This window comes from Cnephaeus nilssonii (genome assembly GCF_951640355.1).
Source record: "Cnephaeus nilssonii genome assembly, chromosome: 10".
Taxonomy (NCBI): domain Eukaryota; kingdom Metazoa; phylum Chordata; class Mammalia; order Chiroptera; family Vespertilionidae; genus Cnephaeus; species Cnephaeus nilssonii.
In genome coordinates, this window is record NC_137081.1 from 9,739,191 (window position 1) to 9,763,958 (window position 24,768).

At 37.9% G+C, this 24,768-nt stretch overlaps 1 protein-coding gene and 1 pseudogene across 2 annotated transcripts in view; both read right to left on the reverse strand.

The window, feature by feature from the left end:
* Nucleotides 1-24,768, reverse strand: part of C2CD6 (C2 calcium dependent domain containing 6) — a gene marked incomplete at both ends in the record, with an annotated part of 71,705 nt that overhangs the window by 43,133 nt on the left and 3,804 nt on the right. The window contains 8 exons of the mRNA XM_079783092.1: nt 7,837-7,983; nt 10,799-10,878; nt 11,063-11,131; nt 12,370-12,414; nt 14,884-15,003; nt 17,841-17,998; nt 19,284-19,335; nt 22,662-22,748. Coding sequence (XP_079639218.1) covers nt 7,837-7,983; nt 10,799-10,878; nt 11,063-11,131; nt 12,370-12,414; nt 14,884-15,003; nt 17,841-17,998; nt 19,284-19,335; nt 22,662-22,748 — 758 coding nt within the window. The remainder of the gene's footprint in view (nt 1-7,836; nt 7,984-10,798; nt 10,879-11,062; nt 11,132-12,369; nt 12,415-14,883; nt 15,004-17,840; nt 17,999-19,283; nt 19,336-22,661; nt 22,749-24,768) is intronic.
* LOC307106478 (protein ECT2-like) lies at nt 925-5,926 on the reverse strand (annotated as a pseudogene). The gene is made up of 3 exons: nt 5,091-5,926; nt 1,726-3,158; nt 925-1,463 (listed from the first exon to the last, which is right to left on the reverse strand). The product of its transcript is annotated as a protein ECT2-like (transcript).

A 24,768-nucleotide genomic window follows, 5' to 3' on the forward strand; every position in this document is an offset into this window, starting at 1 on the left:
CTCATAGCAGCATTATTCATAATAGCTACAAAGTGGAAACAATCTAATGCCTATCAGCTGGCTGACGCCTGTCAGGTCTGGCTGGCTGCCAGATGCAAATGCATATCTTCTTTGAAAATATATACACCCAAGAGTCTCAAATTAGTTCTATAAATTTTCAAGTACAATATTTGGCACTCGATAAAGAATATTATAAGATTTGACAAAAACTATAAGAAAAAAGTCAACAATAGAAACAAACTTACAGGAGGAGACCCAGATAATGGAGAAATGATTAATATGTTCAAAAAAATTAAGAGCTACAACTGAAAACTTTGGTAGAGAAGTGGAAACTACATAATAAAGGAAAATTCCACAACAAGAAGAAAACTGAAATTAAGAATTCAATTGGTTTAACAGCTGATTAGATACAAAGAAGAATGAACCAGTGAACTGTAAATAGGTCAGAAGAAAATATCTAGACTGAACTATAGAGCAGAGAATGAGAGGCCTATAGATTCCACTCAACGTCAAAGGCAAAGCAAATATTGTATTTCCTCCTGTGAAAGAATTTCAATCTAAATGGAACCAAAGGATACAAAATGGAAAATCTTACCCATGTGACCTCAGAAAACAAACCTTAGGACTGAAAAACTGACTTCCTATAAGTCCCTAGTTTACAGAAAACTGATAATATTGGAATTTTCTTAAATGATAGGAAATTAACCCGGGGTTTGCCTCACTCATATCAACCTGGGAAGTTTGTGGGGTTTTTTTTCAATATAATATTTTAATAAATTAACTTGGAAAATGTAAGAGGTTAATCTTACTCTTTCAAGAAGAAAATCAACTGGCATAGTTTAGTGTTATCTATCTTCTTTCCGGATTTCACCAAGTGCTAATGACAAGTACCATATAAGTCAGTTCCTTATTTGCGTATGAGGTGTTAAGTTTCTATAAATTAAGATTTTTTTTAAGCTTCATATCAAATGAATTGTAGATCTACTTAAAGTATGACTTCTCCTTTCAAAGAAGGAAGGAAGGGTGACAATGGAAGGCGATGGGATACCTGCTAATGATGATGTGCTAGACATACGACTCATTACGTGCTTGTCACTGCTGAGAGGACTTCTTCTTTCCACTGAACTTTGGGATGTCATAAGAGCCCTTCGTAGAACTCTTCTTGGAGTTTTGGAGAAAGAGAATGCTCTTGTAACCCTTTTTGAAGTCTTTTTTATTGCTCTAGATGCTCTACTCAATGTACTGTCCATATCTTTTGTATTTACTTCAAAGGTTTCCTGATCAACAGTGTAAATAAGATTTTCAGCATCCGCTTTACAAATGGTGTTGGCTACATGTCGACATAGCATCTTGAGCCAGTTTTCTTTTGGAAGTTCCTCTGATGTCATCTGGAAACTGAGCAGCACATTTGCCTGCTCTGTTGGTGGCCCCACGAGCAAAGCAAAAGCATTATGGCAATCTCTCTCTCTCTCTCTCTCTCTCTCTCTCTCTCTCTGTCTCTCTTTTAAATATATATTTTATTGATGTTTTACAGAGAGGAAGGGAGAGGGATAGAGAGCTAGAAACATTGATGAGAGAGAAACATCGATCAGCTGCCTCCTGCACACCCCCTACTGGGGATGTGCCCGCAACCAAGGTACATGCCCTTGACCGGAATCGAACCTGGGACCTTTCAGTCCGCAGGCCGACGCTCTATCCATTGAGCCAAACCGGTTAGGGCTCTTCTGTCTCTCTTATGTCCAGCACTTTCTTAATTTGAGAAACAGGCATTAGATGAATATGCTTAAGAGAAGCTGGGGATCAGGTCTGGCTATGAGGACTCCTAAAAGTACCAAAAACTTTGTGGCATTTCCTTGCTATCTCCAGGCAGTCATTGAAGAGAAAGAGGGTTACTTGTTCTCTATCACAGGGGTGCTTGCCTAGAGAAATTGTTTCAACTCATTGGATTAAGCTTCAGTGAGAAGATAAAAGATTAGCTGGGCATCCATTTACTTCATAAACAACATCAAAAATTTGCTTTTGCACTTTGGTTTTTCTCTTATCCTCATTAATATGCATCATTACTTCCTTTAGTGATTCAATAGCTTTTTCTAGAGTGCCTTTGTCAGGATTTTCTTCAGCTGTATGTTTCTTAAGATCATTTAAAAGTAACACAACACTAGGTAACCTCTGTACTGGTTGGATGAGAAGTTCAACAAGGCTTTGCCGTCACATTCTGGTTTAGCTTGGTTGATCTTCAGAAAAGCATGAAACCTTGGTTTCTGTTTTTCACATTTAATAATTGTTTCCTTGCTCATTCAAAGAAGTTAACAAAGGGAGGGTAGGTTTTTACCAAATCTTTTGAATATTTAAGAAAGATGTCACCAATGCTTTTGCTTTCATCCCAATTAACAATAAGGTCTTCAAGATCATCCTTTATCTTAGTGTGCACATCAAAAGTATCTGGGATACTACCAAAAATAGTCTTACTCTCTTCTGGTGCAAGGATAGGCCCACACGTTGTCCTTCTTCTTCCAAAGGTACCTGAAATAACTGAATAATTGTGGCCAATATATTTACATAATTACTTTCAGTCTGATAGAGTTCTTTTGCAACTTGCCACCTAGCTAACTGCTTTGAAGGAACTGGAGTGGAATTTTTAGAAGACTCAGACAAGACTTTGGTGTTTCTCCATAGTTAATGCTAGACTCTGGTGTGTTGGAGATATCTAGTAGGGACCCTATAGAAAGGGAATGTTCAGCTGATGGGCGCTTACGGGGAGGGAAAGGTGACAGGTCTGTCTCTCTTGAAAGCTGAGCAAGTGTCTCTTTTAAACGACGTCTTTTGCGATTGCTGTTTGGAGTACTTAGAGAAAGCAGAGACACTGATTTCTTGAGCTCAGGTGTATTAGCCTTTTCATATAAATACATAGTTTCTCCAGCTCGGGCATCCATTTGAATGCTTCCCCAGAACCACTCTTGCTTGACAACATAAAGTTTCTTTGAAGGCTCAAATGGAAGTTCTTTTACTGTATTCTCTTCAACTATAAGGTGAGTGCACCTTTCATCTCCAACCTGTAAATAGCTACCTCCTTGCATTTCAGTCATTTCTTCCATATCGGTTTTCTCTTCATCTGAAAATCCCAGGAAACTTAAAATGTAATCTTGAAATGGAGGAACTTACCCTCTTCTCACAATCCAATTGCACACAGCTGTTGCCTGAGTTTTCTGTTCATGTTGAGGTTGAAGCCTTGTGATGACTGGTACCATGGATCTGCCTCTCGCCCAATGGGGCAAGCTGGGCCCTCCCTGGAGAAGAAACCCGGGTTCCCCAAGATATGTGATCAGTGCTGGGGCCCCGCCAGCAGGCGAGGGGATCCCAAGGCAGGTGCTGGGCGTGGAGGCCACGGGGGCATAGGGTACCAAGGAGACAGAACTGAACCTCACATCACCCTGCTTGGCCCCGGAGGATGGCTGGTTAGCCAGAGACGGGTAAGATTCCTCAAGGAAGGAACAACCTAAGACAGGCACAGTCGCAGAGGGGCCATCAGGAGAACTTGGGGGTCAACAGAGGTGGGGCACAGACCCTCACCCCCCTAACTTAGCAGGGGCCTGAACCCTCACCCCTTCTGCAGGAAGTCTCCTGCCCCAATGGCTGCTTAACGTCCCATGCCCAGCTCAAATCGGGACCTGGGTAACAGACAGAGACTTGGCCGACAGCAGCTGCCCTCTCACTGCAACAAGAATTGTTTGAGTTGTCTTGAACCCATGGTGAGGGGAAGTGGGTTTTTGATATCTAAATCCAGCCTACCACCAGGAATGCTCAGGGCCTACTCAAGAAGGCAAATAATCCTTTCCACTAATATTTACAGGGTAAAATAAGATTGTTGTTAGAGTAATAAATTTGACAGTGAAATAGTAGTCAAGTTTTCAGGCTAATTTAAATTGGCTAATTGAAGCAAGAGAATATTCTAGAAAAATTAATAGTACTGGACAAAAAACAGTTCCTAAAATGTTAACTAAAATTTTTATTGGTAGTTCATCTCATGATAAAATTGCATAACAGGTAATGAACCTAAAGCAGTCATATTATAGTGCAAAAAATAAAATTTAAAAGCTATCAAGACTACATTAAAAAATTTTCAAAAGCCTCCTAACATTTAAATAAAAAAAAAGGGGGGGATAGTAGAAGAATATCATGTAAGGAAAAATATCCTGTGAGTAAATTACATCTAGAAAATTTATACTTTAGAAAAATAATTGTAATGTTAAAAGCAAGACACCCATGAAAAACACACATGGTGTCAAAACAAGCCAGAGGAAAATCATTTGGGCAAAAAATGAAAAAGGATCCCAAGTCAAATTTATAGGAAATATTCCTTTATTAACTTTTGGTTGAGAATATGTTTGTATATTTTCAGAAAACAACACCGAGACCATGTGGATTCCGGCAACAGAGAGGAATCGACAGGACTACTCCAGCCATGAAGACAGAAAAGAAGCAGTCCAGAGATGGAAGACGCTGACGTCGCCTTGCCATACTAGCAGTCAGCAGCTGTGCGTCACTGCAGGTTGCCCAGGACCAAACCAGAGAGGGTTGGACCTGCATTACCACCATTTGCCCACCATCCAGAACTGAAATATCATTGCTGACATGTGCACATAAGGAACTGTTTGACATTGAAATTGGGTCTCAAAAGAACTGTTGGCCCAGAAAGAAACTCACTATAGACTGATTCATTTGCCTTTCAGCATAACCTTTATTGCTTGTCTCATTTTTGGTTCTTATAAGTGTATTTCTAGTAGCACATGATCTCACTCATCTAGGGGAAATGATGAACAACATAGACTGATGAACAAAAACAGACCCAGAAACAAGGAGGAATGGATCAGACTGTCGGGCCTCAGAGGGAGGGTAGGAGAGGGTGGGGATATAGGGGAGAGATCAACCAAAGGACTTGTGTGCATGCATATGAGCCTAACCAGTGGTTAAGGACAACAGGGGGGTGGGGGTATGCGTGGGGGAGGGGTGTGGGATGGGAATGGGGGGATGAGGACAAATATGTGATACCTTAATCAATAAAGAAATTAAAAAAAAATAAATGGAGGAACTTTAAATTAATTTCTAAAGTCATCAGCTGATGCACAGAAATCCTGTTCATTCCGCCTTTCTCAAGCTTTATAAATCCATTCTGGCTTCATAATTGGAGTACCCAGGCTCACAGAAATCCTGAATTTTTCTCCTTGTGTACAATTTGCCACCAAATGTGTTACTTTGGGATTAAAGTCTTTTCGAATAACTCCACCCATGTGATGGACCAATGTCACCAATCTGACTAGTTCTTCTTTCTTCCTGAATCCAGTAAAGCATAGTACTAGATTCATCATGCTTGTACAATAAAGTGGCCGACATGAAAATGGCAAAGGCTCTCCTTTTGTGCACAGTTTAATACTACTGGTGGTCCAATAACTCTACAATCAGTCTTGTATAACTCAGTAAAGATAGGATCCTGGAAGTCCATGACTATAAACACATTTTCAAATTCTGGAGAATGCAAACTTTCATATTCTTCTACTGATTCCATCTTTACAAAGGGCACTTTAATTTCCATATTAACAACACTTTTTATTAATTTTTCATCCAATTTTCCAGGGCAACTTTCTTTTATCTTTATAACTGGTACATCCATTATTTTAATAGTCTTTAAGGCTTTTATAAATTCTTCTTGTTTTCCAGCTTCTTGAACCAATACCACTCTTGTTTCAACCTGCGGCATTTCTTCTTCAACACACAAAGTAGGTCCATTAAGTAAGTTTTCCTTAGAAGTTTCAGTAACTTTAGAATCAAAAATGGAAGAGTCTGCCAAGCTTGTCCTCCCAGTACACGTTAGTACATTATTGTCAGCCATTGTTTGTACTCTTCTAAGTTCACACTCTCACAAAGCGCCCTGGAAGTGCCACTTCTTCAAACTCCGGTTCCTTTCAACGTTACCGCCATTCCTCCTCAACCTGGGAAGTTTTATGGTTCCCTGATCATGAACAAGAAATGACCCAAGTCAAGTTGGTCTTGCAAAATAGTTAAATTGACCTGTTTGTATGACTGGCTGACTGGTTTTCTCAGCTCAGGGAATTTTCAAAACTGGTCTCTATTTTTAAAAAATATATATTTTTATTGATTTCAGAGAGGGAGAGGAAGAAATAGAAACATCAATGATGAGAGAATCACTGATCGGCTGCCTCCTGCACGTCCACCACTAGGGATAGAGCCTGCAACCTGGGCATGCGCCCCCAACTAGAATTGAACCTGGGACCTTTTAGTCCACAGGCAGATGCTCTATCCACTGAGCCAAACTGGCTAGGGCTCTATTTGTTTTTTATTTTACCAAATTCTACATTCCCTGTCCATACAGTCTACCCCAAACACTCAAGTGACTTACTTATAGCTTGCTACAATTTGCATGTTCTCTGTTATTCCTGAATAAACTAATCTTTTCGATAATTTTGACCTTGCCTCAGTTTACCTCTTTATTTTCTTGACACTACATTATGAGTTCTCATTTCTTTTCTTGCCATAACACTGACTTTTTAAAACAAACACCTAAATATGATAAGCAAACCTCAGGTATAACCTCTGAACCCATGAAATATACTGATGATGAAGGTTCAGACTAATAGCAAGCCCATGCCTCAAAAGAAAATTTTAATCTATCTACACTAATAAAAGAGAAAGATGCAAACTGACCGTACCTTTGCGATGCCTACCATCCAATCAGGAGTGAGTATGCAAATTAACCCAATAAAGATGGTGGGTTAATTTGCATATGCAGGCGCCGAGCGGCCAAGGGCAGGGCGGGATGCTTGTATCATCGCCATGGCAATGATGCAGGCTTTCCGCATCGCCCCAGCAGCTCCGGGCCTCTGGGTAGCATGGGAAGACGGAAAGGCAGCTCCGGGCCAGAGCAAAGGCAGAAAGGCGGCTCCTGGCCGGAGGGAAGGCAGTGCCGGCAGCCAGGGGAAGGAAGGCCCATTCTTGCACGAATCTTCATGCATCAAGCCTCTAGTATGTGTGTGTGTGTGTGTATGTGTACCGTATTTTCCGGCATATAAGACGACTGGGCGTATAAGACGACCCCCAACTTTTCTAGTTAAAATATAGAGTTTGGGATATACCCGCCCTATAAGATGACACCTGGCATATAAGACGACCCCCGACTTTTGAGAAGATTTTCCTGGGTTAAAAAGTCGTCTTATACGCCGGAAAATACGGTATATGTGTGTGTGTGTGTGTGTGTGTGTGTGTGTGTGTGTGTGTATATATATATATATATATATATATATATATATATATATATATATACACATATAAAACCAGCAACCACAACGCTGTAATGACTGTAACAACCAGTCACTATGACGCCCACTGTGGCCAGCGAACTGGCTCGATCAGGGGGTGGGGCTGGCCGGCCAACCTCCCACGGCCCCTTCCCCCAGCCTCCCGTCCCTGATCAGCCTCTCCCACCCCAATCGAGGGTGGGGCAGCCGGCCAACCCTCCAAGGCCCTTCCCCCTAGTTGGCACCACCCCTGATTGGCCCACCCCATCCCAATTGGCCCATAGCCCCTCCCCCTGGCCAGCTCCACCCCCAATCGGCCCCCCACCCCAATTGGGGGCAGGACCCATTGGCCAATCGCCCATGGCCCCTCCCCACAGCTGGTCTGGCCCTGATCTGCCGATTGGGGCCAGGCCAGCCAATCCCCCTTCCCCGCCCCCCATGCATGAATTCATGCACTGGCCCTCTAATATACAAATAACACATAAATAATATTTTAAATATTTTTTATTTTGCTTTTGTTTTTTACCTTTCCCGAGGTTGTTGCTGAAGTTTTTCAAGTCGCACTGCAGTGGGCTGGTTGGGTTGGGCTACTGGAGATGGCATCCCAACAGTAACTTTGAGGTCTGGGGATAAGAATGCTGGATATTCTATTGACTGTGGTATAATAACATTTCTGCAAAATGGTAATAAAGTTAAATATTGAAATTATACAAAAGTACACTTCTAAAACCGCTGGTAGCTATCACTTTAGAATCTTTCTCTTTTTTACCCTGTAAGCTCACCCTATCTACCCTGAGCCATCAGAGGACAAGCTAGGAAAGAAGACAAAGTCAGAAATCCTGAGAGAAGTGCTCTCTGAGTACTCTTACTACTAAGACCATGGGCAGCAGAAGTGGGAAGGAAGGACTTAAAGTTCTAAAGAGAAATAGAAAGTGTTTGAGCCCAGACCTCTCTCCCAATCTCTATCATGGCCTAGTCAAGTTGATACATAAAATATACTATCACATCCACCTTTTGCCATCTTGGCACTCATAAACATTTCCTTAAAACATATTTAGTCACCAAATGAAAACAATAACAAGGTCATAATTCCTCCTAATCTGCTACTACTATCCTACACACAACCAAAGAGTCACTAGCCTCTTCCTCAGAAGAGGAGGTGCAAAGTCCTTTACCCTTCTCCTCGCTATCCTGAAACTTAAATTCTATAATGCAAGGTTAACAATATTTAAATATTATGATGTAAAGTCAATATATCTTATGTTAAATGATAGAAGATAAGAGAGGGAAGAAAAAAAGGTATTTGTGATATATACAGGGTATCCCCCCCAAAAATATACACACATTTTGAGTAATTATTAATTCCAATGGGTTAAATCTGAAAAGAAAGAAACATCAAGAGGGCTATTAGCTGTTAAGTATGTATACATTTTGGGGGGGAGGGGGGTCACACTGTATTTTCAGATCACTTGGTAAATGGGCCAGAGTAGCACACCCAAATGAGAAATGTGTTGCCTCCAAAATCCAGAGGCTCATTCGATGTTGTGCCTCTTTGTTTGTTTAGGAGGGGCCAGACACAACTTACCTTTCACCTTAGAAAAATTTTGACAAGCCCCATATCACTGACTCCTAAAATCTCACTGTGGTAGAAGGGACCTGAATTTTGTCAGATTTATTTCCCACCCTGACATGCAAATGTCTTACCAATAAGTCTAGAGCTACGTATGGTGCCAGGAAGGTACTAGAATTATCAGGGGGATCACTTGGTTAATAATATAATTGTCTAGCCACTGTTCTGTACACCTGGAACCAAAAATTTTTTTAAAAAGTATAGTTCTTGCTCACTTGATCTAATCAGCACAATGTCATCACTATGCTGGACCAGGGTGATCCGTGTGTAAGGGAAAGGTGACGAGTCCTGTGAAATAAATTGTGACATATAGGCCTGAAGGATTGACACACCCCTCAGATAGAACAGTGAAGGTGTGATGCTGGCCTTGCCAGCTGACAGCAAACTGCTTGATGGTCTTTATTAACAAGCATGGAGAAAAAAGCATTTGCCAAGTCAATAGTTGCATACCAGGTACCAGGGAATGTGTTAATTTGCTCAAGCAAAGAAACCACATCTGGCACAGCAGCTGCAATCAGAGTCACACCTGGTTAAGCTTACAGCAATCTACAGCAGGTCCTCGGATTACATCGGAGATCCGTTCCTATGGCGATTGAACACAATTTTCACCATAAGTCAGAACCCACCTACATAAGCACCTACACCACTCACGTGGAGCACAAACACAGCAGTAATGAAGTGAAATAGTAAAAAAAGCTTAGAAGAAAGACAACAATTCCTGACTTTTACTTGTGGTAAATAAATAAGAAAAAACATAAAGCACATATGTACAGACGTTTAAATGACAGAACTTTTTTTTTTTAAATAAATAAACAGGAGATGGCGACGTAACCACGAAACAACATACGTCGAGTCTGACGTAACCCGAGGACTGCCTGTACTGTCAGTCTCCAGGATCCATCTGCCTTCTACACAGGTAAATAAGCGAGTTGAATGTGATGGGAATCACCCTCCTGGGTCTTTCAAGTCCTTGATGATGGCACTAATCTCTGTAATCCCTTGAGGAATGTGGTATTGCTTTTGGTTTACTATTTCCCTGGGTAGAGGTGGCTCTAGAGGTTTCTATTTGACCCTTCCTACCATAATATCCCTCATTCCACAGGTCAGGGAACCAATGTATGAATTCATCAACTGCTGAGTATATTTCTTCCAACTACGTATTCTGGAATTAGGGAAATAATTTGTGAATGGGTTTGGGGATCCACTAGGCCCGCTGTGGGATGGATCAGAGTTAAAACTCCATTGATCACCTGACCTTCATAAACCCGTGCTCTGACTGGTCAACAACAGTGATGTTTTGGACCTTCTGAAATTAGTGTCAGCTCAAAGCTAATGTCCAGTAACTCTGAAAACTTGGATTATTTCCTTTCCCTAGTGCACAGTTATCCTGGTAAAATGCTAATGACATTTTCTGACCATAGACAAACTTTTGGCTAGATTTGGAAGTAACACTAGAGTGTGTGGAAGTCAGGTAAACGTTACTATAAGGCAGAGCAGAAAACTAAAAACTATGAGACATCTTGATCTTAAAAGTCCCCCACTTCTTTCTCCAAAAGGAATATTCCACTGGCCACCCCTCATCAGGCCACCCACCTCCTTCCCTCCTTCAGCCATGAAGCTATTACCCACCTCCTTTATTTTTCTTATCTCCAGACCTCCTCACCAGCTCTCTTCAGGACTGTAACCAGAAACTCAAATTTTCTTCCTCCTTTTTTAAGCAAACCAATTCACTGCTCTCTTTACCTTCGAGACTAACCCATTCTGGCCATTTTCTAACAACACCAAAATGCTGATCGATCGGATTCAATGTTTGAAAAGCCACATGATCTGACAGTGTTAGTAAGACTTAAACACTTACGTCACAGGGTCTGTTCTTTCCGGAGGCGGTGCAATATTCATAAACATAGGTGGCTCAACAATTTTCTGAAGAGGTTTTAACTGAAGAAAATGGTAAGTATACTTTAACACTGTTTAATGACAGTTACAGTTCACCATAATTCTACTATTCTTCAGGACTATAAAATAGGACTTAAACAACACATATAACGAGAAAAGAAATTAAAAGAGGAAGAAAGAACTAATATCTATTGAGCACTAAATATCTGCCCAAAGGGGAACTAACCTGATGTGAAAATCCATACCCAAAGTTTCCATAGGAAAACATGAAGTCCACCTCCATCCTGCAGACAAACTAAACATGTGGAAAACTTACTTTATTGTTTGATCAGAAAGATATTTTAATAAAGAAGTGATAACAAGTGATGTTTTTACTTCACAAATTTATAAGTTAGAAAACCAAAGCATGAAATCTCCTGATTTACAAACAAAACAAAACAAAAACAAGCTAATTAAAAAAAAACCACATTTACACAAGGAAATCTTATTTAAAAATCTATGAAGTTACTGAAATTTTAAAAACTTTTGTGTTAAAGTTAAGGAATGTTATATGACTAGACTATGGAGAATATCAATTTATAATTGCTAGCAGGATTATGCTGAGATACATATATATGTATATTCATATACATATATATATATTTTTAAAGTATTTACTCACACTTCTCTCACCTCCACTTCCATTTTCAGATAATATTTTGATTCAGACACTGAACTCAGCTCACTAATATGTGAAATAAAGGAGGGTATCAGAGGTTATGACCTCAAATGTCCATCATTCTGGGTTTTTTTGTTTGTTTGTTTGTTTTTTGGTTAATCTTCACCCCATGATATTTTTCCATTGTTGTTGTTGTTTTTTTTAGAGAAGTGGAAGGGAGGGGGTGTGAGAGAGAGAGAAACATCAATGTGAGAGAGACACATTGATTGGTTGCCTACCACATACGTCCCAACCAGAGCTGGGGATCAAGCCTGCAACCGAGATACATGCCCCTGACCAGAATTAAACCCAGGACCCTTCAGTCCACAGGCAGACACCCTATCCACTGAGCCAAACCAGCCATCATTCTATTTTTTATGTCCCTGTCCCTATTTTGGCTATTGGCAGCAGAAGCCTCTCTGAATAGAAGTGCAATTAATCAAGATAGTAATTTTAAATTCTTAGAAACTCAAGTAAGAACTGTAAACATCTCTTCAGAAACTCCTCAAGAAGAAAAGTACAGTTTCCTTTGCAAGAGAGGATCCTGAGGCTGTGCAGCCAAAGGAGCAGTGAAGGAACTTGCTCTCTTCCCCAATGATTCTCTTTTTCTCGTTCACCATTTAGCAGTCAGATAGAGTTTTTTAAAAAAGGTGGAGATAAAGATTTTATGAATAAATATTGTACTTTCTATTTAATATATTCCCATTAATTCAAATTGTGTCTAGCAGGATACCAAAAGAATAAAAACAATAGAGGCTACAAACAATATCAGAGTAAAGTTACATGAAATGTTAAGTTTGGGCAAAAAACTTTGGAAGTTTCAGTAAAGCTCTTACTGTGTTTTCATTCATCATTTGAAATTCTTCAGTAAAGCACCCTTTCTAGAAAAAAGTAATAAATAAAATTCTTAAATATTGACTCACTCATGTATATAATTTAAACCATTTCATAATTTTAAAAAATCAGATAATGATTTTAATGCACATACTAATTTAATAGCTAATTACAAATAAAATGAATATTTGGAAGAAAATAAAAATTCTAGGTTGAACCAAAAATAAATATTAATATTAATATTTATGTTTTAGAAAAAAATCTTCCTGCTAGTTATAGTTCCTCCTTTTGGAAGTCTTAAAGGACCTGCCTACAGTACTTTCAGGAATCATTTGTGTAGTTTGTGATTAAAGGGTTACTTAAACATAAATTTAAAAACACACACACACACAAAAAAACAAAAACCATAACCCTAATGCTAAGCTGACTGCTGACAGGACTGGGGGCTTCTCTCATCTCTCAGGGACTGTTGGGATCTTTTAAACCAGGTCAACCTTGGGGTCCTTGGTCACCATCTCTGGTCATCTCTGCTGTGCTATCAGTTCTCCCACTAACGCAGCACCCCACGGTTCCCTTCCTTACCAGCATCTCCCACCTCGACTCGGGAAATTCCCATTCCATGATTAACAGCTTTACATCTTTTAAAAAATATATTTTTATTAATTTCAGAGAGGAAGGGAGAGAGAGAGTGAAACATCAATGATGAGAATCACGGATAGGCTGCCTCCTACATGCTCCCTACCGGGGGATCGAGCCCACAACCTGCGCATGTGCCCTGACTGGGAATTGAAAGGTGACCTCCTGGTTCATAGGTTGATGCTCAACCACTGAGCCATGCAGCAACCTTATACCTTTAACTGATCCACTATCCATCTCCCTTTACTGTACCTGAAACCCGGTTCACCACTAAACTCAAGTGAAGGCCCACGTACCTCAAGGTCAAGAGGTGGGGTAACATCGTCCACACTCCCTTCTACTGCTTCCAGGTAGATATGAACAGTTTCCTCTTTTAAGCCTCATGCTATCTGGCATCTCTTGCAGACATTCCAGTCACTAATCACTAATTCTCACTTAGCAAAACATAGATCAGTCAAAATAATAAGTACTGATATACACTCCCCCTGGATTAAACACCTGTTTGATTTAACAAGTGTTTTAACATCTGGCCACGTTTGCGTTGTCTGTGTGTCCACATACATGTTTACTGCACAATTTACAAGTTGCAGCCGTCATCTCACTTGACTCCTAAATGTCAAACTCCCCCCTGAGTACTGTAAAGATAAGGATGGCCTTCCACATAACCACAATATTAGTATCAGACTTTAGAGCATTAACAATAATTTTAGAATTTATCTAATATGCAATATATATTCAAAATTGCCTAAATTTCACAAGAATGTCTTTTGTAACTTTTTCAAATTTGTATTCAAAGTTGTTGTATCTAAAAATCTCAAACAGTTGCTCCATTTTTTTTTAATGACTTAACTTTTTAAAGAAGCAAAGCTGGTATGTCTCACATTATGCATTTACCTGACCATGTCATCATTTAACTTTTTCCCTATTCCCTAAACGTTAGGTCAGTTAGGTCTAGACTCAGGTTAGTTAGGCTTGGGCTCAACGTTTTTGATGAGAATAATTCCTAGGTTGTGTACATCATATTGTATCACGTTAGGTGTTAAATTGTCCACAATCTCTTATGCTAAGTTCAAGCTATTGGTTAAAGTGGTAGCCACCACATCTCTCTACTGTACAGGCACTTTCCCCTTTGTAATAATTAATCTGTGGGCTCTTACTATGGCACCATGCGAATATCTTATTCCCCAAGCACCTTTTACCTAATGTTTCTAGTACCATTGCTAACTCTTGACTGAATTTACTATAAAAAGTTGTAAAAATGGTGAATTTGTAATTCTATCACTCCTTCTACATTTATAATTGGCATTCTTCTGTTTAAAAATAAAAAGCTTCCTTTTTTCTTCCCAATCTCTCTCTCTCCTCTCTGTAATCACCAAGGATTCATTGATTTTTCCTTTTTCAAAATTTGTAATGTGGGAGGGAACACTCCTAGGAAGAATGAAGCAAGAGAGAAGGACTCACAAAATCTGTATATAAACTCTGTCCAAAACTTTGGCTGACCCCTAAATGACACACGCACAGGGCAGACAGCAAGCAGCCCAGCTAAGGATAAAAGAACTGGCATTTATGCTGCCAACTAAGAGGTAGAGTTTGTGGTTTGAGTCTTATTTTAAAACATTTCAGAAAGCATAATAAAACAAGCTTAATTTTTCAGATTGTATCACTGCCCTTACAGAAAATAAAATTTCAAAAACATTACACTTTTATAAACCAAATCTCTCTCTCTCTTTTTTTTAACAGGCAATGAGATATTGTTTCCTGAGCCCATGAGTTTGAAGGCAGATAATAAACAAAAGGAATCCATCAGATATAGGTAAATCTTAACAATAAACACCAACTGGACAATGTGATACTAAAGTCAAAAATATTCTGATACATACCTGAATTACTTCATAAAGGTGTACCTGAACACGCCCTAACAAAATATGTTTTTCTTTATTATCATATTGCACTAGATCCAAGTAAATTTTATTCCGGGCATCATTTTGACGTCTGGGAACCTTGATAGAAAATACATATAAAAAGAAGGCTTAAATTGTCAGTCTGAATTTCAGATATAACTTCTGAATAAATACATCCATAAACTATATTATATTATGTGCATAGTCTAACAATTAGTTTTCATTATTAGTCATAACTTTTCAAACTCAGTCACTTATACCCTAATCTCACAAAAATCAGGATCTTCTTTATGTCTACTGTCAATTACAGTCTTTTTGAAACACCCATGCCTACATTCTCTCTCTCTTTTTAATCCCTGTCTTTTTTTTTTAAACTTTTTGATAAAATGGACACAGTTGTCTCAACTTGGAGCTTTGAAACCTGTAATACAATACCATTACTATGTCACCTTTAAAATCCATACTCTCTTGCTAATTAGAAAAATATCTCATGCCTCCCTACCCTAAGATTCTAAGTGCTTAAAAAAATTTAAGTGATATATAATTGACATCATTGTATTACTTGTAGGTATGCAAAATAATGATTTGATATTTGTATATATTGCAAAATGATTACCACAATAAGTTAACATCCATCACCATACAGTTAGAATCTTTGTCTTGTGATGAGAACTTTTAAGATCCAGTCTCTTAGCAATTTTCAAATATACAATACAGTATTATAACTATTGTCACCATGCCATACATTAGATACCCGGAACATATTTATCTTATAACTGGAAGTTTGTACCTTTTGACCACCTTACCCATTTCACCCACCCCCAAAACGCCACCTGTGGCAACCACCAATCTGTTCTCTGTATACATGAGTTAGGTTTGGGTTTTTTGGTGGTGTTTTTTGTTTGTTCGTTTGTTTTTCAGATTTATATGAGATCATGCAGTATTTGCCTTTCTCTGTCTGACTTATTTCACTTAGCATAATGCCCTCAAGGTCCATCCATTTTGTTGCAAATGGTAGGATTTCTTTCTTTTTTATGACTAAATAATATTTTATTAAAAATATTTTAAATCTATTCATCCTTAATGGGTTCTTAGTACCCCCCCCCCCCCGCACACACACACACATATTGGCTATTGTAAATAATGCTGCAATGAACACGGGGGTGAAGATACCTTTCCGAGATAGTGATTTTGTTTTCTCTGAATAAATAACCACAAGTAGAATTACTGGATCATAGGGTAATTCTATTTTTAATTTTTAAAATATACTGTTATTAATTTCAGAGAGGAAGGGAGAGGGAGAGAGAGATAGAAGCATTGAAGAGCTAGAATAATTGATCAGCTACCTCTGAGCCACTCTGGCTGGGCTGTAAATACTTTTTTTAAAAAAAAATATTTTATATTCACAGACAATAGGGTGCTGAAGGCCTGTGGGGGAGGGCAGGGGCTGGCTGGAGGGAGTCAATGGGGGAAGAAGGAGACATACGTAATACTTTCAACAATAAAGATTTTTTAAAATATGTATATTTTTTATTATTGGTTTCTGAGAGGAAGGGAAAGGGAGAGAGAAATATCATTGATGAGAAATTATGTTTTCCATAGTGGCTGCACTAATTTACATTCTTATCAACAATGCACAAAGGTTCCCTTTTCTCCAAATCCTTGCCAACACTCGCAATTTCTGGTCTTTTAGATCATAACCATTTTAACACCTGGGAGGCAATATCTCACTATGGTTTTGATTTGCATTCCCCTGATCATTACTGAAGGTGACTACCTGGTGATCATTTGGATGGCTTCTTTGGAAAAATGTCTCTTCAGATCCTGTCCTTTTTTAATTGTTTTTTTTCCTATTAAGTTGTATGAGTTTATATGTTTATAAATATTTGGATATTAACCTTTTATCAGATATATGATTTGCAAATATTTTTTCCCATTTTGTAGGTTGTGTTTTAATTTTGTTGATGCTAATGAGAGTATACATATTTGAGGGGATTATTATAAAGACTGAAGAGATTAATCCATGCAAAAATAATGGGAGAGATTTTATATAAGAAGAAAGAAAAGCCAAGACCGGTTTGGCTCAGTGGATAGAGCGTCGGCCTGCGGACTCAAGGGTCCCAGGTTCGATTCCGGTCAAGGGCATGTACCTTGGTTGCGGGCACATCCCCAGTAGGGGGTGTGCAGGAGGCAGCTGATCGATGTTTCTCTCTCATCGATGTTTCTAACTCTCTATCCCTCTCTCTTCCTCTCTGTAAAAAATCAATAAAATATATTTAAAAAAAAAAAGAAGAAGAAAGAAAAAAGAAAAAGGGGAGATGAGAAAAAATGGTGTGCTATGAACTGAATGTCTTCTCAGAATTCATGTTGAACCCTTAACCCCCAGTGTGATGGTATTTGTAGGTGGGGTGTTTGGAATGTAATTAGGTATTGAGGGTAGAGCCCTCATGAACTGGATTAGTGCCCTTATAAGGAGAGACACAAAAAGGATGATCTCTCTTTTCTCTGCTATATCACTACAACAATGAGCAGAGGGCCAGCTGCAAACCAGGAAGCAGGTTCTCATTAGACAACAGATCTGCCAGCATCTTGATCTTGAACTTCCCATTCTCCAGAAAGGTGAGAAATAAACATTTGTTGTTTAAACCACCCAATCTACAGTAATTTGTAATAGAAGCCCAAACGGATTAAGACGGGGTGGGCAATGGGGGAGAGGACGGGAAGAGCAAGACAGAGAAAAATGCATGTGTGATAAACCACATACAGTAAGATCTCAGGGAAAAAGACCACCAAAATTGTGCATTTTACAGTAACCTATTTATTTTTTTAAAAGGTACTGCTTTTGTTTCTTTCCTATCCCTTCCCAAAGGATATAATTAATGTAGCATATCTGAAACAAATGCATTCTTATATCTAGAAGAAAACTTCAACATTACCTGTACAGAAAAATACTTCACTTCATCAAACTTAATCATAATTTTCCTTTCATTATTCATAAATGGTATATTTTGGGGTAGCAAGCTACACATTTTTGTAAATTTCACAATGTTGTTTATAGAGATACGAATGCAAAAATTGTCATGCTGTAAATTGACTGAAAACAAATAAATATTTAGGAAGCAAATTTTGTTGTAATTAAACAATAACACATTATATAATTAATCTATTAAACAATTCAGACTAAAACTTAAGAATCAATCAAATAACTAAAGAGATAATTGTAGAACACATTAAACACTGAATAGTCCTTTAAAATAGTATTTTTGCCCATCAATGTTAGGTACAATATAACTAGAAAAAGGTTGATTCTTCCTTAGATCAATTCCCATATTTTTATAGTCACAATTCCATTATAATTCCTTTGCAATTTTTTCTATATTTTAAGGTGAATAAGCATTTACAATATATAGTTGACAATTTTTGGTAATCATAATTATATAGAAATTTTAAAAATATGTCATTTGAGAGTAATTTCTTTTTAATTTTAGGACAAAATTTAAAGCAGCATTCTACTTTAATTCACTACATACTCGCTTATACTATATTGGCTTGTTCTTTTACTTTTCATAGCACTCCATTAAAACAATATTTGTTCATGATTTAACTAATTATCTTCAAAAATCTCTTTATGTAGAATTCTCTTCACTAATAACTTATATAAAAAAGAAACACCACGTCTTCATAATGAGACTGCGTTTATGCCATGATAAATCTAAGAAGAGGTATTCAGCTTATTTAAGGGTACCAAGATAAATAAATACACTTAAGAGAAGCACAGTTATTTCTTAGAAATGAATTAGTAATATATATTCCAAGAAGATATATATATTTTCCTTTAACTTAGATGGTGATTGAGGTGGGTTACTGATGGCTAAAATTCTCTTGTCACTCTCCACATCCAAGAGCGACATTTCTTGTCCTCTGCTCTTGAGTTTCACCTGGACCAGTGACTGCTTTAACAAGCAATGGACTTGACCAGGCTGGGACTAGGAAAGGGTCAGAGAGGCACTAGCCAGGGGGCAAAATTTAAGGGGACACCAACAACTTCAGGAATGAAGATGAATAGTATTTTAATGTAATATAAAATAAAAATGAATAGAGAAAAAAATAATGCCAATCTTCTAGGCATTTTCACTAAAGCACCAGACATAAATGTGAGGCATTTTACATATCCCAGCTTTTCTGACCTGCCAGGTGATTGTAGCCTCAGCTGCGATAATGAAGCAGGAGTACCACCCAGTGAGTGCACATATAGTGATTAATAATAAAATAGTTAATATTCTAAGCCATTAAGTCTTAGTGTCTTGTAATGTAGTAATATCTAACTGAAATAGTGATATATGACCATAGCGTGATTCTTAAATCAAAAGAAAGGATACTCTTAGGTGTAAAATGACTGCAGTTCTTTACATGAATAGCCAGACAGCCAACCTATAACAACCAAAATAAAAACACAGTGAATAAATTTTTAAAAGTAACTTTTCTCCCATTTTACTCTACACCAAACTACATATTTTTAAAGCTCTACTTTGTTAGTCTTTCTCATTAGAAATATTGTTTCTCATTAGAAATCTCTAGTTATTGGAAAACACCAGAAAGCAGAAACAGAGAAGAAAAACAGGCAGGCTTTGTTTAAGATAAACCTAAAATGAACAAGAATACAAAGCAAAACAATGGTTCATTACCAACTTAAATCCAACCATCACTCTTTGAATCATTTTTATTTTATATTGGGTAAGAAGTGGTAAAGTGTAACATCTTCCATATAATAATAAGAAATATGCCTTGCTTGAGATAAGCTTTTTTATTCAGTATCTTAAAACCTCTTTATTCATCCAACAATTATTCGTTAACTATAATAAGCCAAGGGCTATGAAATATTCATTCTCTCTTATACAAAGTGGTTCTAAATGTTGAAGAAAATTATATCTTGAGTTTAACCATAAAATTAAATACAAAACGAATACAGGAACACTTGAAAGTAATATGCAGGATTAGCCAAGTTTGGCTTTAAAAAAAAAAAAAAGAGTAAAAGCAACAGCAATATTATATTAAACATTATGAAATAATATAAATGGCCCAATAGTATTTTTAAAGTAATTTAATTGGCTTTAGAACAATACAGATAAAGATATTAGCATCCAATATTTAACTAAAAGAATACTGTAACACTGGCCAGTCTGCTCAGTGGTTAGAGCGTCAGCCCACAGACTGAAGAGTCGCACATATCCCGGTTGCAGGCTCCATCCTGGGTGCCTGGTGGGGCACGTGCAGGAGGCAACCAATCCATGAGTCTCTCTCACATCGGTGCTTCTCTCTGTGTGTCTCTCCCCTTCCCTTCTACTTTCTCTAATAATAAATGAAAAAAAAAAATGTCCTCGGGTGAGGATTAACAACAACAAAAAGAATACTATATCTGAATGATGAAATCCTAAAGAAAAATATTATTATCTACTTTTTAAGGAAACATAGGTACAAAATATTATGGTAAAGGAAAGATTCTAAATTTTCAAATTTAAAGGAGGGGTAATGCCCATTGTATAATCTAGGGGGGATTTAAACTGGTATTGATAGGTGATTCTACGAATCAGTTTGTTAAAATTGGGTTGTATGTAAGGAGGATAAACAGGAAAGTATAGCTATAATTTTGTATTGCATAATTTTATACAATGCAAATCACTGGCTGCCTGCCAAGTATCTCCACATGAAGCCATGGGTAGCTACCTTAATCTTCCTTATGTTTCAATAGCTCTTTATACTTTTACATAAAAAGATCCATATAATATAGAAAACAGACTTAACACTCAAAAATATAATAATGACCATTCACAGACTGCAGATAACAAATGCTGCCACAGAATCTGAGACCCATCTGTGGCACAACACAATACCCATGTCAATATCTTCAATATCTTCACCCCCAAACACTCTCAAACATGCATTTAAAACAGGAAAGCAACCAGAAAGCTATTCACAATAGCACTTTTATTCTATTTGTTATTGTTGATACTATTACAGATGTCTCCATTTCCCCCCTTTGCCCTCTCACCCAGACCCCTTCCCTTTGGCCATCACTATACTGTTGTCCGGGTCCTTAACACAAAAGCACTTTGTGTCTAACTTTAAGATACAGCTTTTTCACATTTTTTTCTGAAAATGGGATGTGACTATCAGAAACAGAGGTAGTGGTTGTCATGATATCATTGTTGACACATTTGAAAACCTTGCCAAATATCTCAAATCACAGAACTTTCAGAGAGGAAATGGTGTGACTACATCATGCACTGGGAGGAGCTACTAATTACATGCCAAACATCTCTCTGTCAACAACTTCCAGTGGGCCTTTAAGAGAAGCCTTTTCATGTCTAGCAACATGTCATTCAAATAAGAAAAATACAAACTATGACGTTAGAAAGTGTGAGTGAAATCTGAATCAAAATGTCAGTTCTAAAAAGATGTAGAACTCATATTCAACAGTATGGATTATAGAAATTACTATGTCAACATAATGACATGCATGACTGCTTATGGCCAAAAGTGATTTCAAAGAATCTTTTCTAAATTTAGATTCAGACAGTGAAGGCTTATTCTCCAACTTTGATGGTGATAGAACAAAGTGTTACATAATTATATTGATAAATGCACACCATGGTCATTTTATAAAAACAAAAATGTATACATTAATACAACCTTACTATTTACCCTCCAAAAAGGTGATGTTAAATTAATCACGTTTTTTAATCAAGAAAATGTATCAGTATCCTATATAATAAAAGCCTAATATGCAAATCGACCAAACAGCGGGACAACCGGTGGAACGACCGGTCACTATGATGCGCACTGACCACCAGGGGGCAGACACTCAACGCAGGAGTTGCCCCCAGCCTGCAGGCCCCAGGCCAGCCAAGGTGAGTGCCAGTGTCCCCCCTTCCCCCGATCGCCCCACCGGTCGCACTACAGATCGGCCCTGATCACCGGCCAGGCCTAGGGACCCTACCTGTGCACAAATTTCATGCACTGGGCCTCTAGTTAGTATTTAATAGGAGCTAGAGAAGAGGGATAAGAGAACCACTTATTTCATAGCTATGAACTACTCTAATAAGGCTCAGAGAAAAAAGACAACTGTAAAAGAATAGCACAGTGTTTGGCAGTTCTAAATGCACACAGATCCTCATGTCCTATACTCTGTAGTACACAAAACAGAAAACAGATTTTTCTGTTCCTCAGCCTTGATATTAGGTCCTACCTGTGTGCTTGTGTGTATGAGTTTGATTTTTTTACCCTGGAGTTTATTATTTTTTGGATGAGAGAGGTGAGGGGCCAATTTTTAAACTGTAGCTCAAAGGTCACTAAATCTGACAATAAATACAATCATCTGAAGAAATACCGATTCTAGGCCCCATTAAAAATAAAATACCGATTCTAGGCCCCATTCTCAAATTCTAAGTTAGCAGGTCTTAGGTGGGGCCTGAGAAGCAATGTTTTTAAAAATTATTCCACATGATTCTTATAAAACTTGACTTTATGAATCCCTAATATAGAAAACATTTTTTTCTTTGAATCGGGATGTTTTCCATAATTTCAGTGATTACTAGAATGGTGTTTTGACTCATAAAAATGAAAAAATCAATGAGTATATTATCAGAAAGTACCATTTTCTATGCATACTTTTGATTACCAAATAATAAACAGTAACTAGTTTTAACGTAAAATAAGAAATAACTTATATGGGCTTACTAAGGATTAATCATACATACCACATCCCCAAATGGCACCAAATTTTCTGGTTTAGGTGTTATTTTTGCTTCTTTACTTTCAGACCCTGTAAAAGTTTTCCTCTGCATCTACAATGTAAATAAATTAAGACTTTAGAGGCAAACAAGAATATAACTAAAAGCTATTTCAATTCAATTTTATGAGTCTCTAGTATCAGGTATTATATTAGGAAGTGGGATATTAATATGACTAGAAAACTCATCCCCACCCTCAACAAGTTTATCAATAAGTTAGCAGAGAGCAAAGGAGAGAAGTACACTGTAGCATAAACAATGAGTTCTTGCTAAAAAGGACCATGGTTACCACGTTCCAGCCTCAATCTTCCAGTCTCAATCTGGTGTGGACTTGGTACTGTATCAGACTAAGAGCAGTGATCCTACTTGCAAATTATCCCAATATTCCTGTAGTTATCAGTCATGGAAGGAACTGGGATTTAATCCTTGTAATAGTTAGCACATGGGATAAAGCAGTGAACAGACGGTTTGGGGGTTTTAGTTATGATTTTCTCTAGAGCAACTTCACTAATTGATATTTGTGGGTTGGTTTTTAACTTTGTTCTAAGGGTTCTAATCACTATACACAATGGTTAGCCTTAAAAATTATAAGACATTTTAATATATATTTTTAAATTAAAGAGAAAGGGGGAATGGAGGGGAGAAGCAAGAGGACTAGGGAAAAACTGCCTATTAAAAATATAACTTAGCCTGGGTGGTGTTTCTAAGTGGTTAGAGCATTGGCCCGTGCAACCAAGGGTCTTGGAGTTCAATTTCCAGTCAAGGGCACATACTTGGGTTGCAGTTTGAATCCCCAGCCTGGTTGGGCACATGAGGGAGGCAACCAATCGATATCTTTCTTTCCCTCTCCTGCCCCCTCTCTCCCTCCCTTCCACTCTCTAAAGAGCAATGGAAAAAATATCCTCAGGTGAGGCTTAACAAACAAATAAGTAAATAAATACATATATGTGTACACACACACATACACATGACTTAAAAACTGGCATTTGTGACAACATGGGTGGATCTTGGGAATATCATGCTAAGTGAAATAGAAAAAATTAAGAACCATATGATTTTACTCATATGTGGGATATAAAACTGAAAGCAACAAATGAACAAATAAGGAAAGCAAACAAACAAACACTCAGAGACTCAGACAACAGTATGGTGATTATTAGAGGGAAGGGGGTAAAGGTAGTGAAGGATAAAGGAGGTCAAATATATGGTGATGGAAGAAGATTTGACTTAGAGTGGTGAGCATCCAATACAATATACAGATGATGTATCATAGAATTGTACACTTGAAACTTGTATCATATTACTAACCAACTAGAGGCCTGGTGCACAAATTCATGCACCCGTGGGGTCCCTCAGTCTGTCCTGCTGGGATCGGGCTGAAACCAGCTCTCTGACATCCCCCAAGACGTCCCGGATTGCAAGAGGGCGGTTCTCAGGTGAAGTACCCTGGAATCAGGCTCCCTCCTCTCTGGTTCTGGGTGTGTCACCCGAGAACTGCCGCTGTCAAAAGACCGAAGCTTGGCAGCTCCTGCGTTTAGCGTCTACCTCCTGGTGGTCAGTGTACATCATAGCTACTGGCTGGTCAGCCGGTTGCTTAGGCTTTATATATAGATGTCACCCCAATAAATTTAGTTTTAAAAATATAGCTTGGAAAGAAGTATATTTATCCCCAACCTTTGCTGATCTCAAATTAACATGATCTTATTTACAAACATTAACTTCCCAGGAATCTTTGTTGTTATATGTCTTTCATGAATCACTGATTTTTCAAGTATATAATAAATCCTTAGTTATGTTGACATTTTTATTTTAAAGTTGTATAGAAAAAATGTTTTATACATTTTGGATCATTTTGTTATTGTTGCATCTACCGTATTTTCCAGCGTATAAGACGACTTTTTAACCCAGGAAAATCTTCTATACGCCCAGTCGTCTTATACGCCGGAAAATACAGTAACTGGTTTAATGTGTTTTATATTTGCCCCACAGAGTGGGGCAAAAGGAGGTTAATAGTTGTGAGTATGCAAAACATAGAATTTATTTGTGTATTATTATTAATTATCTTATTTTTCAT